The sequence below is a fragment of the Eschrichtius robustus genome, chromosome 4 (assembly GCF_028021215.1).
Source record: "Eschrichtius robustus isolate mEscRob2 chromosome 4, mEscRob2.pri, whole genome shotgun sequence".
Taxonomy (NCBI): domain Eukaryota; kingdom Metazoa; phylum Chordata; class Mammalia; order Artiodactyla; family Eschrichtiidae; genus Eschrichtius; species Eschrichtius robustus.
Window position 1 is genome coordinate 115,319,420 of NC_090827.1, and position 17,436 is coordinate 115,336,855.

Consider the following 17,436-nt stretch of genomic DNA (forward strand, 5'->3'; position numbering starts at 1 on the left):
TCTGAGCACTTAGGAGGTATTCCTCTTCATTTAAGCTTCTCCCAGAATGACAGAGGGGGACAGGAGAGGGTCAGGAACTCCTCCAAGGGCACAAAGTTGGAAGGGATGGAGCCAGGATTTGAACCCAAGGAGCATACTGCCAGAAGGAGGCTGTTGCAGGTGCCGAAGGTGGCTTTCGCCTGGGCTGTCTCGCTCCCCTTTCCCCCACTCACCATCTGAGCTGGCCTCCCCTTACCTGGCAATCAGGCTCTGGGCTGGCTCCAGTTACAGGAGGCCCTGAGGGGTCTGTTTAAACAAGTGTGTCTGAGCAGGAAAATCAAACAGACAGGGACCCTCCAGGGCCGCCGGGGGACCACCGCTGGGACCACGCCTGAACCTGATAAGGCCGGATCTATTTTCACTTAATTGGGCTGCGTCCCGGGACCCACGATTTGATCAGATAGGAGGTCTCCGCAGGGATGGAAAGGGTCCCTTTCAGGTGGGGTTGCCCTGTATCCCTGGCTGGGAAGCCCAAGAGCATCGGGGGCGCCCCCGGCTGGGGAGGGCCTGCGTGAGAGGTTGCTCATTCCTGCAGGAAAGGTTGGGGAAGAGGCTGTCGGGAGCATAATTCTCCTCCACCAGGACGGCCCAGGGAGGGAAATTCGGCCTTCCCGGAAGGGTGGGGCCTCTGGATGAAAGTCACATTGCTACCTCCTCCCAGCATCCAGCAGTCACCACAGTCAGTGTCTGACACACAGGGAGAAACACGCAGCCAGGGAAGGTCCCGCTGGGTGGAGGCGGCCAGCTGGCCAGGGGCATGCCGCTGGACTTGGAGTCCATGCAGGCCTTTCTGAGTGACACCAAGCACACGTTGTTTGATGCCTCTGGGCCTCAACTCCCTATCTTCAGAGGAAGAGGCAGCTAGAACTCAACTTCATGTCTAAAGGACGTTTAAACTCAGCAGAGCCAGCAACTGAGTGTTCTTTTTAAAACGTCATTCAAGAACTATTTGATCAGCACTAAAATGGACTGTTTTTACCCTCGACCCCAAGGCTCGGGTCTCTGGCCCTAATGTGTCTGACCGGACGGGGATGCTCTGGGTTAGGGGTCTGTCTTGTGCTGAAGGTTTGACACTGCCTGCTAGTCATCCATTCACCTCTCCTCTGAAGTGTCCCTTCTTTATGCCAGGCCCTGTCCTTGTGCCAGGGGGCCCACACAAGCTTGCTCTGGAGGGCCACCCCGGAGGGCACTCCCAGGGATCAGAGCTGGGGCAACTGGAAGCACCAGGCCCTGTGGGTGGGCCAGGCTTTGCAGCTCGCTTGCCCTTTCCCCATCAGGGAGTCCAGAGCAGGAGGCTCCAAAGTGAGGTACCTCCATGCAGTGGGGCACCCTGAGAATCCCCTGGGTGCCATGAGAAATCTTAGAACATTTTATATTTTTTATGTTGGTTTTTGCTCATAAACGATTTAACTCCAGCTTTCTCATATGTAAACCAAGGATAAAAATAGAGTTGTTGTCAGGATTAAATGAATTAAGACACCTTAAGAGCTCAGAACAGTGCTTTGCAATAGTAATTGTCAATAGGTATTTATTATTAGTGGGACTTAGGATTCCTCATCCTGGCATTTGGCTCCTCAAGCTCTCCAGTTTCCTTGGACTCAGATCCTCCTCATACAACCTCAGGGAGGATGGCAAAGTGGGGCTTGGCACGGCCATTACACGGATGCAGCAACTGAGGTCCAGGCAGGGGTTGTCATTCACCCTGTTACACGCCTCCTCTGAGGCCATGGGCAGGACCAGGACTCCCCGGAGTCCAGAGGGGCGTGGCATGGTGAGGGGCGTGGCCCTATAGGGAGTCGTGGCCCTGCCCCTTCCAAGCGCACTTAGAACTTGAGGGTGTGAAGAAGTCTAGTCCGGATCCAGCCCAAACTCGCTGGCAGTGGGGGAAAAACAGAACTGAATCAAAACCGCAGGCATTTACAACATCCACGGCCCATCTACGCCGTGCAGAGGCTGAGAGTGGGACAACAAAAACTCCCCCTCGTCTCTACATGCATGGTGCAGTGGAAATGAGCAGTGACGCCGTTTCCAGTCCTGGTGTCCCCGATGCCCAGCTGTGTGGCCTGGAATGTGCTCGGTTTTCTCATCTGGAAAGTGGGATGGCCATCTCGGGTGCTGTTGTGAGCATTAACTGTGGTGATGCATTGAAAGCACCTAGCACATAGTAGGTGTTCAGTCAAAGCGGGTTCACTCCAGCCTGCCCTGGCTCCAAGAAGCAAACCCTGTGCCAGGGCTCCGCGAGCCCATGCCCCAGCCCTCGCTGGAGAGAGGGGACAGACACTTCCTGAACCTTCCAGGGTCAGAGTGCGCCAGGGTGCGCCACACTTTACAGTCTTTTGCATCTGAGTCCTCAAAAATGGACAGGGTCCTCTGTGAGGTCGCAGAGGTGCCAGCCACTGGTCACAGTTGGAACATCCAGGTTTCCTGACCTTCCTGGGGGCCAGGAAGGATGAGCACTAGGTAAGGCATCGGGCAACCTACATTTAGTGCCAGTTCTGTCCGTTTCTGGCTCAGAGACTGTGGGAAAATGACTCCTTTTTGGGTCTCAGTTTCCCTGTCTATGGAACATGTGTTCCATAATGCGCTGATTGAGCGCCTACTGCACGCCGGAGGCTTTCCAGCCACTGTCCCCCCTAGCCCTCCGCCCTACCCAGGAGGGTGGCACCCAGCTCATTTCAAATGATGAGCGTCCCTCGTTCATGCTCATGGGCAAGGAAGGGGAGGTCCAAGGATTGCGAAGGCAGGAAGGGAACAGTATAGGGTAGAGGCGAGGCACCGCCTTTTCCGAAGAGCTGAGGGTAGTAAGAGTACAGAGACCTGGGGCGGCCTGGCTCGTGCCCCTGCAAGCCCTAAGGAGGAGTCTTGAGTAGCCAGGAGGGAACTGGCTGGGGTCGGGTCTAAGTGCCCCGCGCTGGGTCAAGGGCAGGGGCAGGGCCAACCATTTCTCCCTACAGACCTGCTACCTGCTGTCCTCCACTGTTCCCCGTGGGTTCCCCGGCCACTCCTGCCCTCTCCTCAGCGCGCCCTGCATTTGCACGCCGCTTCCTCGCTCAGGTTCTGGAACGGTGGGAGTGAAGGACTCTTAGCTGGCACCTTGAGGTCTGCCGAGCCTGCTGGGTGCCCGCAGAGCCCCATTCGGCCTCTGTCACCCTCCTTTTCCATCCTCCTGACAACCCTAGAGGGAAGCTATATTGTGCGGCTCACGGTCCAGATGGGGAAACTGAGGCTCAGAAGAGAAATTACTAGCTCCGGCCCATGGGCAGTAGAGGCAGGAGCCCGGTGGGTGGGGAGGAGCACTTCCTGCAGCTCCAAAGATGCCAACTGCTGCTCCAGAAATGGGAAACTATCTGCAGAAAGAACTCGCTGGAGTCGCATTAGCTTCTGAGCGACTTGAAGGCAGTGATTCCTACTGAATCATGGGTCGGGGGGAGGCTGGGGGAGGCGAGAGGCTGCAAGAAAGACAGAAAAAGGGAAAGAGGAGGGGAGGGGTGGGAAGAAACATGGTAATAGAGATGGAACGACACAGAGACAGCGGAGAGATGAAGAGATGGAGGCTGCCAGATCCACCGGAAGAGACCAAGAGAGACACACTTGAGACCAAGACCCACCCCAGAGACAGATGAGAGAGACTGAGGGAAAGAGGATGCAGAGGAGGAATGTCAAAAGCCAGGGAGCCGAGGGAGAGAGACCATGGAGAGAAAGAGGAGCGGAGGTGGGAATCGCTGTGAGAGGGGCCCCGGGGGCCTCCCAGACCACCTAGCCCCACCCCCGTTCCTCTCCAGATTGTAGGGACCCCTCCTGGTCGCGGAAGGGCCTGCCCCCGTGCCGGCGAACTCGGCACAGTCCCGTCGGCTGCCCAGCCACGGCGGGGTGCGGGCCACACTTAGGAGGACACGCCCTGAGCTCCCCTCGACTGCTCTCTTTTCCCGTCTCAGCTCTGGCCTTCCTAGGCATCCCAAACTCGCCTTCCATCCCACTCAATACCTAGGTCTTTCAAAAGTCCCAGGATCGTAGAGGCTCCTCGGCTCTCGGCATCGCTGTATCCATCGCTGTATCCTCCGCCATCTCCGAGGCTGTGTGTCTTTTTGCCTGTGTCTGTTGGTCACTGTTCCTGCCCATCTCCGCCCAGTCTGGTCTTTCGCTCAGCCTCTTTCCCCGGGTTGTCGAGCTGGGGGTGAAATACGAGGTTCCCCACCTGCAGAGACACCTTAGAGGAGGAATTCGCAAGTCTAGATAGAGGAAGGCCCCAGAACCCCCTGGATGCCTCAGCGCACCTCCAAGGGCTCACAGCGCTGGGAACCTGCCACAGCGCGAAGTCCGGCGGTATGGCCACTGCGGGAGGGCCAAGCTCAGCGTCTCTGAGCTGGGGAACAGAGTTCCCATTTTAAAGCCGACAAACCGAGGCTCGGAAAAAATGGCCTTCAGCTGGTGAAGCAGCTCGCAGCCCGGATCTGTTTTCTTCTCTGAGATCCTCCACATTTGATAAATTCATGGGAAATCTGGCGTTTTCAAGACTCGAGAATGTGGTGGGCAGGGGGAGGGGAGAGCAGGAGAGAAGAGTAGTAAGTGATGGACCCAAAACCCATTTCCTGGATTGGGGGTGGGACTGGGAGGTGGTGCAGCCAAATCCTGACAGCACCCTCTGTATTTTAATGCATTTCGTCTTTTGACAGCTCAGTGAGAGGAGACTGCTACAGCGAGTGAAAAGAGTGGTTTGGGGATTCAGACCACCTGTGTCCAGATCCTGGCGCCACCACCAACTAGCTGTGTGACCCTGGGCAAGACACTTAACCTCTCTGATTCTATTCTGTCATCTGGAAGGGGAAAAAAAGCCTATAGTAATACCTATCTCCCAGAGTAGAGAGGATTAAATCGGGGAAAGTTTGTGAAACCTCTGACAAGAGCCCTGACACCCAACTCAAAAAAAGTCAGTTCTCTTCCTCCCATTCCTTCCAACCCTTGCACATCCAGGCCCGTGCCGGAACTGAGATGGGGGCCTCGGTGGGCTGGGCAGAGCCTGGGGGGAGAAGGGCGAGCCTTCCTCGGCCCAGGGTGGGCAGAGCCGGGATGGAAGATGTTTGGTCGGCCCCTGGAGCCTCGGGGTCTGCCTGACATCTCCAGGCTTAAATAACCGTGAGCCTTTGTTATTCGTCGGCAGCAAAGTGGTTCGTTACGCCTGATTGGTCTAATTGCTTTGAAATGGGATATATTATCTATAATTATAGAGCTCTAGGAGGAGCCGGCCGGCCTCCGCTTTCATCTTCCCCAAGTGCACCCTCATGTCGCGATCACATTAATTTGGGCCATTTGAAAGGGGGGCCCCTCTCTCCCCTGCGGATCTAGACCCCCTCACCCCCTTCCGAATTTAAAGACACAAGGAAGCCCCGGCCAGCTCAGGAGGAAAGAAGTAAGGGGGGAGGGGGTGGAAGGGCAGGGCGGGAAGGGGGAAGAAACAGGGAGTCGGGCTTGTCGATTTCTCCCAGTGAAATCCTCCGCTCTTGGGCAGTTCCACCCACAAGTTGGGCCCACTTAAGCGAAGGAACGAGCAAGAAGGAGAAAATGTTTTTTACTAGTAGCTTTCCCCCCACCCCCACCCTTCACATTAAAAAGAGCACCACAACTCTTAAAAGGTATAAGTTCTGCCCAGGTCCCGGGAAAGCAGAAAGCTTTTTGCTCCGGATTTGTGCCGCGGATATTCAGGCAGTAGCTGAAGACTCCCTGGAGTTCTTAGCTCTCCGGAGTCTTTCTCTGGAAAGCTGAATCCTCCCGAAGGATGCCATCAGTGACTCCCGGACAGTTTCCCAAACCTCTGACTCCTAGCCGTTCACTTCTAGGCGACGGAGACCAAAAGACTGGAGAACTCCGGTCGGGAGGCCCCCTCCGCAAGCTGGGGGATCCCGGGGTGGTGCTTTCTGTCTACCCGTCAACCCCCCCTTACCTCCAGGACAAAATACCTCCCCTCTCTCCCCCCTCCGTCGCCCTCCTGGAGATTGGTGAATTCCCACCAAAATAAATCGTTCCGGGTAATCGGTTTTCATAGCACATTCATTCTATTAAAGAGGACTGTTTGGGGCTCGCTAATTGCCGGGGGATCCCACTGAGCTGCACATTTTAAAAATGCACGCGGGATTCCTGGGTCGAGGCCACAAAATGCATTGGGAAAGGGGGGGAGGGGACGTAAACAAAAACCCGACGGAGGTGACAACGAATGCCGAAGTGAGGGACCAGCCTGCAGGCTCTTCGAATCCGTGCGCAATACCCAGATAGTGACGGCGGTCTTTACAATGGGGTCCCTCTCAAAACAAATCTTTGCCCACGAGGGGGGAGTCTTAAAACACCACCCTTCCTCTGCAGCCACGCAGTCCCGTAAAATAGGCGTTTTGCGGGAAAAAACACCACCACCAGTTGCCCAGAGAGTGGCCGCAGGACACACCCTCTTTAGGAACCGAAATGCTGAGGTGATCTGTTCGGGGCATGGAGAACGCTTTAAAATGCCCCGGAATGAGGGAAGTAGGAGCCAGGCGGGAGGGTGGGGAGGGGAGCGGAGTGCGCGAGGACGGAAGCCTAGCGCCAGTCCCGGAGCTTTATCTGCTGCGGGCCAGCCCTGCCCTTGCCAGGCATGAATTACAGCCTGGCTTTCTTGGCTGCAGCGGCCACGCGGAGAAATGCCGGGAGTAGAAGCGCCTGGGGGTTAGTGCTGGCGGCGAGATAACAGGCGCAGCCCCCGGCCCTGTCAGCTCTCGGAACCCGCCAACCGGGAAATCCGAAAAGGCCCAGACGAAAATAAACGCAGAGAGGGCTCCCTCTCACTGCCCCAAACTTGTGCCTTTCCTCCCGCGGGAACAACGCGCCCCGGGAGACAGATGGATATTTTGGGTTTTTTCTCTAAGTCCCTTCTCTGAGACCGTGGGTATCTTTTTCCCGCAACCCAGTGGCGGATCGGTGGAACAACCCCGCGCGATTCTGAGCACGGACTCCACGTGGAATCCACTCTGAAGCCCTTTCCCTCTGCAGACACTCTTCTCGCCTTGCACGGGTGCTGCGGTCAACCCGCCGCGCCGAGCCAGAACAGACACGAACCCAGACCGAACCTAAAAAGATGCCGTGGGGTTCGGGACGGGCTCGCGAAGCAGAGGGGCGGGCGGCAGGGCCGGGGGCTGCGGGCGCAGGCGGTTTGCTCCCAGGAGGCGGGGGCGCGACTTCAAGGGCCCCTGCGCCGGCTGCTGCCTTTGATCGGGCCGCCGCTGGCGCCTAAAAACAACATCCTCGTCTGCCTATTAGGCGCGCTGAGGGATCGTGACAGATTGTTTATCCCCGCAATTAGCGATGCGGCCCTTCTCCCGCCGCCCGGCCGCCCGGCCGCCCGGCCGCCCGGCCCCCGGCCCGCCGCCTGGCCTTGCTGCGCCCGCCGGACACAGCCCTGAGCCCCCTCTACGCCGCGCGCCTGCACTCTCGGGGTTCGAGCCCCAGCTCCGCCCTAAAGCAGGGGTTCTTATCTGGCGGACTCCAAGTGGGTACAGAGCCTTTTAAGTTGCTTTTGTTGATGTGCATTTTCTAGTTAGAAAGTTCTTAGTTATATTAGATTTTCAAAGTGATCCCGTAACATTTTGCTATGGGAGACGAGGGAGGAACACAGCAAGTCCCAACCGAAAGTCACACTGCTCGCTTTTAAAATGTTGACCCATACAGCCTAGGGGCCTCGGTATCCTCTCCCTCCCAGAGTGAGATTCCGGCTCGCCCGTTCCAGGGAGAGTTTAATTGGAAAGGCGGGCAATAGAAGTCGGCCATCCGGTCTGGGCTGCTAGCAAGGTGTTCGGCCTACAGCCTTGCTGAGCGTCAGGTCGCTCAGCTCTGGCCTTCCATCCTTTGCACCCTCAGGCAAACCTCCAGGGCCTAGGTTTCCCTGCCTGGAGGAAGGACTCTCTATTCTCCGTGCCCCCCAGAGGTACGGTGCCTTTAGAGAGGCCGCGTCCGTGCGCCGCACCTCCAGCTGGGCCGGACGCGAGCTGGAGGCCCCAGACCCTGCCCAGTGCTTGTGTTGCAGTTTCGGGAGCGCAAGAAGTCTGGAGAGGCTGCGTAAATTTCACAGACGAGAGTATTCCCGAACCCGCCCAAGGCCTTAACGTCGTGGAGCCTGCGGACAGATGGGAGGCTGCCAATGGCCCCGGCGTCCGCAGCCCGACCCCTCCTGCCAGACCCCGGACGCCGTCCGGGTAATAAAGTTCCCTCTCTAGTCATTCATTTTCCTTAATCTGGATGCCCCTAATCTACAGCTTTTATTGCGCCCAGTTAAAAGGCGAGGGAATTCGCTCGGATAATTACCCCTAAATGGCCACGGCAGCCCCTTGTGTTTCCTGGAGATTAGAACCCCGCAGCCATCAATGGCCGGTCCCGGTGAGCCGCCAATCACTGCCGCCAGCTCCCCGGGAGCCGCCGGCCTGGGCCCCGGGATAAGAAGCCATAAAGAAGAGGTTCAGAAAACCGCCGAGCCCCGACCCGAGTTTGTGTAGATCCTCCGTCTCCCCACACCCCCAACTCATTTTCCTCTATTTTTTAACAGCAAAAATAAAATCACGTTTCCTCCGAAATTGGCAAAATAAAAATTCTCAAGCCCAGCACCAAGGATCCGTCCCAGGAGCAGTCCTCTTTTCTTGGCCGTCTCTCCCAAATGCGCCTCCCCCTACCCCCAACACACACACACACACACACACACACACACACACACACAAGATCAGCGATCCAGAGATAGGGACTGTTATTGTTTTTGCGGACACGCTGATCGAGGTTACGTTAAGGCCAGATCAGTGTTTTGTTGACGTTTCTGTTGGTTTTATATTCAATAAGTTCTATATCAAAAGGACCGGCTTCGTCCCCGAGCCGGTCGTCGGTATAGGTGCTGTAATCCTCCTGAAAGTTCACAGCAGGAAAGTACACATCGGGTATGAAACTCGATTATCCGTTCCAGATAACATAATGTATTCTTATTGTTAACATCCATAGCACCACGGGAGCGTGGCTTCTTGGGCAAACTTCAGTCCAGCGCTTAGGAGACAAAGGCCCACTTGTACGCAGAGGTAAAGTTTTGAAGATTGAAACAGAAGAAAATGAATGTTTAAAGAAGAAATTAATGTTATGTCTTTCTACTATAATAAATAACCCTGCAGATTTTTTAAACTATAAAAAGAATATATAAGAAATAGCTTGAACACAAATTATCGTGGTAGAGAAAAGGGGAGGCAGATATTGGAGGAGGACTATCCTCCACTATCCACTGGGTAGAAACAGACACAGCAACTGACTGAACAGAAAGGTAAGGGGAGAGGCAGGAGAGAGAAACAGGAAAGGAGTAGAGAAAAAAGGGAGCAATTGGGTAAGAGGAGCGGTAAAGGAAGGGGAGGAGAGGGAAGAGCAGAAGAGAAGGACTGAGAACAAGGGAAAGTCCCCCAGGAACACAGTAAAATAGAGACCCAGGAGGAACCACACAGGGACAGGCGGCGCGGGCTTTAGCGCAGAGGAACGTTTCTCAAGCGCCCCCTCCCCTCCTCTGCCCTCCCGGGGCCGGACCCATCCCTGCGCGCCCCGAGGTCCAGCGCGCCTCCGAGCGAGTCCGCCGGAGCGGGGCCCAATGGATCGCTCCGGGACCGCCCCCTCGCGCTCTGATTGGCCGCTGCCGCACTGGCCTCGCCTTATTAACAAGTTCTCTGGGGAGCTCCGGCCCGACCCGGAGCCGGCTGGTGCGCCCGGGAACTCGGCCTGCGCCGCGGCGCCAGCGGATAACCAGGCCCAGAGCGCCGGAGCTGGTCTTCTGGGGAGGGGCGGGAGGCGCGCGCAGGAGGGCCCGCCCGGCCAGGGCCCCGGGCAATCCCAGAGGCCGGCCGCGCTCCCAGCCCGCCCGAAGCTCATGCCCGGCGGCTGGCCGGAGCTGAGGCTGGAGGGGGGGCCCAGCTCTGCATGGCCCCGGCTGCTGACATGACTTCTTTGCCACTCGGTGTCAAAGTGGAGGACTCCGCCTTCGGCAAGCCGGCGGGGGGCGGCGGGGGCCAGACCCCCAGCACCACCGCGGCCACGGCGGCCGCCATGGGCGCAGACGAGGAGGGGGCCAAGCCCAAAGTGTCCCCTTCGCTTCTGCCCTTCAGCGTGGAGGCGCTCATGGCCGATCACAGGAAGCCCGGGGCCAAGGACAGCGTCCTGGCGGCCTCCGAGGGCGCACAGGCGGCGGGCGGCTCCGCGCAGCCTCTGGGCTCCCGGCCCGGGTCGTTGGGTGCCCCGGATGCGCCGTCCTCGCCGCGGCCGCTCGGCCATTTCTCGGTGGGAGGACTACTCAAGCTGCCAGAAGATGCGCTCGTCAAAGCCGAGAGCCCCGAGAAGCCCGAGAGGACCCCGTGGTTGCAGAACCCCCGCTTCTCCCCGCCTCCGGCCAGTGAGTAGCCAGAACCCAGGCGGCGGGGGAGGGGGCCGGCGGGGGTGCGGGACCCGAGGGCGCCAGGCCGCGCGCTGGCGCCTGCTTGTCTCGGGCGTCTGCGTACCTGCAGCCCGGTACCCGGAGCCCGTGCTGCAGATGGGTTGGCGGGGAGGCCGGCGGTTGCTGCCTCTCCCCACTCCCACCCAGGAAGAGGGTTGAGGCCTGGCTGAGGCCCAGCACTCGGTCCACTTTCGCAGGCTCCTCGCCCTGGCTAGGCGACGCTGTGGATAGGAGTTCACTTGTAGGACACGGGTGTCTGGGCACCCTCTCCTCCTGCCCCTCCCACCCCCCCAAACGACCCCAGGAGTCCCGCCTGGCTCCTCTTTCAGACCCTAAGCCCTGTTACTTCGCCGTTCCTGCAACGGGTGGGTTCTAGGGGTGCGGACACCTTTCCAGTGCGCAGAGTTTCACTTTCTCATAGTAGAAGCCTGGTGCGCCCCCTCCCCTTCTCCAACCCCTCCCCCGAAGTATTTCTTTGCCCAAAGTATTTCCGAATCTCTTGCAAAATCCTCCCCCCCCCCCTTCGTGTTTCAGGTAGACACTTGGTGCTCTGGGTGGATGGATCATTTAGGGGGAGGGGGCGCTCAGGTTCCAGTGGAGGGGGCGGGGCACCAAGTCAGTTAGTGGGAGGCGCCCCCTCCAACACGGTAGGGAGCTCCCAAATGTCTCGGACTGGGTCATGGAAGCTGACTCCAGCCGCCAAAGACGCCTCCGGGGTCGTTCCAAGGCCTCCCGGCCCCCTGGCTTCTCTGCGCAGTGAACACACTCGGAGATATTTCAGGAGCACGGGAAATTCCCAAGTTTTCCTCGTTTCCTCTGATTATTTTGCGCGGCATAATAGCAACCCGAATTCAATGGCGTGATGCTGAGGAATGATTTTTATCTGGGGATTAAACGTCTTTGAAAGGCCAGCCCCTCCCTGCGCCTAACGGCCGGAGAAGGTGGCCCAGCGCTGGGCTGTTGCTACCGAAGAGAGTGACGTTTTCCCCGGCGCCCGCCCCTCGGGTGGCCCGGCGGAAAGCGAGTCAGGGGCCAACTGCTTCCCGGACTCTCAATGGTCTCGACCAGGGAAGAAGCGGGGATGTTAACACGAGATTTCGTTTGACTCACATCCTGGTGGCCTGAGAGCCCAAAGGATCTTTTTTTTTTAAAGCGTGCAAAAAGCATTGCATAATTAGGCAAAACCCGCCTGGTGAAACATTCTCGATTTGAATTAATTTCTCCCCCGAGAGCAGCTGCTGCATAGGCAAAGCGTCCTTTCCAGGACTTGAGGATTCTTTTAGGGCCTGGGTCCCGACCCAAAGTCGACGGGATCTCTGTTGTCCTGGGAATAATTTTGGTCCCTGTTTTAACTGGCCGCAGCTGCTGGGTGTGGCAGGGGTTGACTGGCCCAGCAGACCCTGTCCCGGACCTGCGTGAGCCCTCTGAGGTGGTGCTCGCTCACAGCCCATCCTTGAGGGATATTTTGAAGCCGTAAGAAAAAGACACCTCGGCACCAGCAGTCTTGATCTCTGCGGACTGAGGCACACCCCGCCACACACACATTTGAAAGTGACCAGAGGCCAAGGCACTGGGGGTGGGAGAGGCGCAGGAGACAATTGATTGAGACAATCAGAAGCAGCAGCCCCGTTAAGATGAAGCGCCTCCTCAAACCATGGCACTTTTTATATTTGAGACTTGGCCGTGGTGTGACATTCATGACATCCGGGGTTGCTCCACCTCCAGTCAGCAGGGACCGAGCTTAGAACCCTGTAGGAACGCACTGTTCCAAGGGAAAGAGTGGAAATCAGAGATCTGGATTCCAGGCCACAGAACGGCCTAGCCCAGCGCTGACCACTTAGTGGGTAAGGAGAAATGTTCGGCCAACGCCTAAAACTAAACGTGATCCCGGGCTGGGTTGCAGGGCCTCTTTCCGCGCGTTTCACCATTCTAACATCCACCATCCCAATGTGCGTGGCGTGGCAGTGGAGAAGGCCCCACTGAGAAAGGCCTTCTTAAGCGGCCATCTAGCTTTAAGGGCTGTCCCGCCTCTTTCCAGTTATTTCGGGCCTTGAACATGGGTACGCGTCACCTGGAATCTTAGTTTCCTCATTTGCGAAAGGTAGGCAAGAACGTCTACCCTGAGGGGCTGTGGTGGGAATTGGAGAAAATATTTTCCAAGTGCTTCTCATGGTGCCTGGCGCTGAGGTGCTCCACGCAAATGAAGAGCGGGTGTTGTAATTTAATATTATTCCCATTTATGGGCCGATGACTCTCCCGCGCCGGTGTCTTAACCTCCTGCGTTTCTCTCTCTCGGCCCCCTAGGGCGGCTGAGCCCCCCGGCCTGCACCCTGCGCAAGCACAAGACCAACCGCAAGCCGCGGACACCCTTCACCACAGCCCAGCTGCTGGCGCTGGAGCGCAAGTTCCGCCAGAAGCAGTACCTGTCCATCGCCGAGCGCGCCGAGTTCTCCAGCTCGCTCAGCCTCACGGAGACGCAGGTGAAGATCTGGTTTCAGAACCGCCGCGCCAAGGCCAAGAGACTGCAGGAGGCAGAGCTGGAGAAGCTGAAGATGGCCGCCAAACCCATGCTGCCCCCCGCAGCCTTCGGTCTCTCCTTCCCCCTCGGCGGCCCCGCGGCCGTAGCGGCCGCCGCGGGCGCCTCGCTCTACGGTGCCTCTAGCCCCTTCCAGCGCGCCGCGCTGCCCGTGGCGCCCGTGGGACTCTACACAGCCCACGTAGGCTACAGCATGTACCACCTGACATAGAGGGCCCAGGGTCGCCTACCTGTGGTGCCAGCCGATCTCTCCAGCAAGCAGCAGGAGCCTTCCCCCAAGGCGCTCCCCTGCTCGGCCCCGCCTGGCTCCTTCCCTTTAACCCCTACACTGCTCTGGTTTCTCCTCTCGGTTGACCCCTGAGTTCACTCTCTTAAGTCTGATCCCCTCCCCCAAAGTGGCTAGAAGGGTCCCATAACGCTCTTCTAGAAGCTAGATCTACCCCCTCGAGTTATAGATGGGGGAACCGAGGCCAGAGAGGCTGAGAAATGTATCCACAGTCCCCAGCAGAGTTAGTGGTTGCACCAGAACTAGTGGCCGTGCCTCCTGCACCAGGCAGGAAAAAGCACAGAGAAATTCATGTCTGAAGATGTCGGAAATGAGAACAGTGGGAGAGAAAGAGAACTTTCCAGGGGAGACGGATCCCAGGTCCTTCCACTGGAAAACTTAAGAGAACTTCAACAGTAAAACATTTGCTTTTGGGGGGAGGGATACACAGATGCGTGACAAAGGTAGGTTGAAAGGACCTCTCTCTTACCAGTACCAGACAGAAATTGTAAAATAAAAATTAAAAATTCTGTTTCTATTTAACAGTACATTTGGGTGGCTCTCAAGATTCCCTTTGGAAGGGATTGTTGTAATATACTGTATATTTGAAATTTTATTATCATTTATATTATAGCTATATTTGTTAAATAAATTAATTTTAAGCTACAAGAAATTATCTCCTTATTGATTTAGTCTTTTAATTTTACTTCTTGCCATCTCTTCACATGTACAGTTGCTTTCAGTTTGATGGTAGTTTGATGCCAGCAACTTTTCAAAGGTGACAACAGGATATTCAGGGACAGAGGGGGGTGTCTTTTTGAACACAGGATCTGCGTTAGCAGAGTCAAGTGGAGAATTGAAGCAATTACCTAGGATAATTAGGCTCAATTTTCCAATTCACTTTAAGCTGAAATCGACACTTGCTCAGGCGACCCATAACCGACTCTTTCTTTTTTCTCCCCTTTTAACCTGTCTATGAAAACAAAGCGAATCACCCAAATGGTTTGATGACTGCAGACAGCTAATCCAGACAATTCTCACCCCCGCAAACCTGTTTTTCCCACAGGAGGCCAACTGGGGGACGGAGAGGCATTGCTTTGCTTCTCTAAATCGCCGCGCCGGTGTAGACGCGGTTTGCGGAACTAATTTTTGAGCTCCCAGAATATGAGCGCCTTCACACTTCCTATTGCAACCCTTAAAAAAAAAAAAAAAATCTTTACTGAAAACCCAGGGCGACCATACACTTCCCGCCTTAGTGTGTCCTTTGCATGAGCCCTGCCTACAAACTTGTTTTTTCTTTTATATAGTAGGTTATATTCAGGCTACCAGGAGAATATATTTGAACGAGCGCCAAGTTTAGCCTTCTGGGGGCAATTCTGCGAGGATGTTGAAGGCAGAAAATGACCTCCAGCAAATAAAGCTTACTATGTTCCAGGCCCCGCTCTGTTCTCTTTCGAGTTGGGGGCCCTGGCTTAATTCTCACCAGATCTGCGCCCCTCCCCCCCTCCACTTCTGTCCGGCAGTGGCGGCGCCTCCAAACTCCACGCTGGGCAGCCCCCCGGCAGCCTTTGCTCGAGCCTTTGCGACGGGAAGCCAGCAAACCAAGGGTTGTCAGAACCCGAAGTACCTGGCGTTGGACTCGGGGAGGGTGGACGTCTCCACGGATAGAGACCGTCTCACGATGTGGAAACCGAGTCTGTGGCGCACTGCGCGGTTTCTAGCCCTAGGGGAGGTCAGCCTCGAATTCCAAGAGAGCGCAGGGTTGCGCGCACGCACCCCAGGTGGGCTCTCGTCTAGTGCCGGGCAAGTTCCGGGGTACCCTGGGTCTCGGATCCTGCAGTCTAGGTAGCTCCGGCAAAGGCTCTGTCCCCGCGGCTGGCGCTGCAGCCTGAACTTGTCACAACTCCCCTCCCTAAGAAAAGAAAGCAAGCTTGCTGTGGAGTGCAGTTCCGATGACCAGGCAGTCCCCGGCCTCTGGGCTGGCACAAGCACGGCCATAACCCGAGTTGGGCCTCTTCATCCCCAAGAGAGGGGAGTTACATTTTAAAATGTCTTGGACTCCGTATGCCCACGCGGCCCCTTAAAGGGGCTTAGGTACATCCCTATTTCTTGCAGACACTGAAAGGATATTTCCCCCCTCTATAAACACAGCATCCCGAGTGACCGCGCGCAGGACACCCTGGCTTCCACAAATCTTCCGGGTTCCTTTCTGGAACACCCCTGGCGACTCTCCTGTCTTGGAGGTTGTACTGAACTTGAAGTCAGAGAAGCCCATGTGGTTGATCCCAGTCCTGCCACTTCCTGGCTGCCTGACTTTTTGGGTAGGGAAGATCACTGTCTCTCCATTCCTCAGTTTTCTCATCTGCGAAATGGGCCTGGGAATCCTTCCCCCGCCCCCAGGATTTTGGGGAAGCGTCAACGAGCCCTTGCGCGGGAGGGCGCCCGGGTTATACGGGGCGGATCTGAATTTTCTCAGCTCACGGTGCGTCGGCAAACTGGAATCTTTTCCACCCGTGCGGGATAGGGGAATGGCGGGGCAGGATCGGGTATCTCCTCCGGCCCGCACTCCCGGGCCTCCTGGCTCCTCGAAACTTGGCAATTTAGGGTCGAGGCAACCTTAGAGCAACATAATTGCAGTAATGAGCAACTGTTCGCGCTCGGCAGACGCACCGAGGCTCCAGCTTGGCGGTAGCTGCAGGCGAAGTGGGCGCGCCCCCTTCCCCCACCCAGCGCCTCAGCCAGTATGGAACCGGCCACCGCCCTGGGACCCCCGCCCGAGCCCGCTTCCGCGCGCACCCCAGTCCTTCTGCAAGCCTTGGGTCCGGGTCTCCTTCCACTCCTATGTCCCCTGGTTTCCCCATTTTTGTTTCTTTTCGTTCAGCCTTTTCTTTGCCTCCCTGCTTTTGTTTCTGAATTCCCTCCCTCGATAGGGCGTGCACACATAAGGTGCTCAATAAATGTTTGCTGGATCAGGGCGGCGCGCTGCTGTGGGGTGAGGACCCTGAGCCAGATTCGGCCGGGTCCGGCGGGAATTCGAGGCGGGGCTGGGGCACTGCTTCTTGTCCAGCCCAGTCCTTGCAACGCAGCTGCTTGTTTATCAAGCGAGGGCGGAGTGGGCAGGGGTTCCCGGGCCTGGTCCTTTACGGATCAATTTCCTTGCCTGGCAGGAAACATCGGATCAATCACGACGGAGTCGCCACCTACCTCGCTTGCACGTTGTGATGGAGGAGGAGCCAGCACTTAACGCAGCCTACTGTGCGCTGGAGTTCAGGCGCACGCCACTTCCCCCGCGCCTCCCAACAACCCTCGGAGATTTTTGACAAGGGAGAGCACTGCGGTTCAGAGAGGTTACGCGGTTTTCCCAAGGTCACACAGCCAATAAGGGGGAGAGCAAGGATTCCGAACACAGATTCCACTCGGGGATCCACGCTTTCCCGGTACTGCCCAGCTCCCTCTCATTGAGGGTTACAGAGTCCGGGCCAGCAATTTGGGGCTGGGAAAACTGGCCGCTCAGAACTCAGGCCTTAGCTCTACGAATTTAACTCCTTCCAGCCCTGACCACAAGTAAGCGCTGTCCCTTGGGGAACAAGAGGGGCATCTCACCTGCCCTGCACGCTGTCTGTGAATGCGTTTTCGTTTTGCTGGGGAGGAGACGGAAGTCTCAAATCTGCAAAACTCAGCTTCTGATCACTCTGGCGAGACCAAAGCCCATGGCGTGGAAGCCCGCGGAGAACCGAGATTACCGGGCGGCGGGGGACCGGGGCGCTCCTAGCTCTGGGTGCAGGTCGGCGGGGCCCGGACGGCCAGGGACCTGCGAGGCTGGGGTGGGGCTGGAGAGCTCGCGCTAAGAGGGCCTAGTTCTAGGGTTCCTTTCTCTGCTCGATGACCCGGGGCTGAAGGCCCAGCTCTCTCAGGAGACCCAGTGAAGACAGTTACTCACGAGGCACGAGGCGGGAGCCATGAGTGCGAATCCTACCGCTGTGAGGCTGGCCCCGGGCCGCGCGCCGACCGATGCCCCCTAGTGACCCACGGCGCGGAGGTGAGGCCGGCCCGGCCTCGGCCTGCGCCCAGCCTGGAGCCCTCGGGGGCGCAACGGGAAGCAGCGAGGAGAGGCCGCGGCCGCCTTTCAACTAG

At 57.3% G+C, this 17,436-nt stretch overlaps 1 protein-coding gene across 1 annotated transcript; it reads left to right on the forward strand.

Moving 5' to 3' along the window:
- The first annotated feature begins 9,768 nt into the window (after positions 1 to 9,768).
- MSX1 (msh homeobox 1) lies at positions 9,769 to 13,897 on the forward strand. The gene is made up of 2 exons (XM_068542285.1): positions 9,769 to 10,459; positions 12,806 to 13,897. The coding sequence occupies exons 1-2, from the start codon at positions 9,991 to 9,993 to the stop codon at positions 13,246 to 13,248; spliced, it is 912 nt and encodes a 303-aa protein (XP_068398386.1). The 5' UTR covers positions 9,769 to 9,990; the 3' UTR covers positions 13,249 to 13,897.
- The last annotated feature ends 3,539 nt before the right edge of the window (positions 13,898 to 17,436 follow it).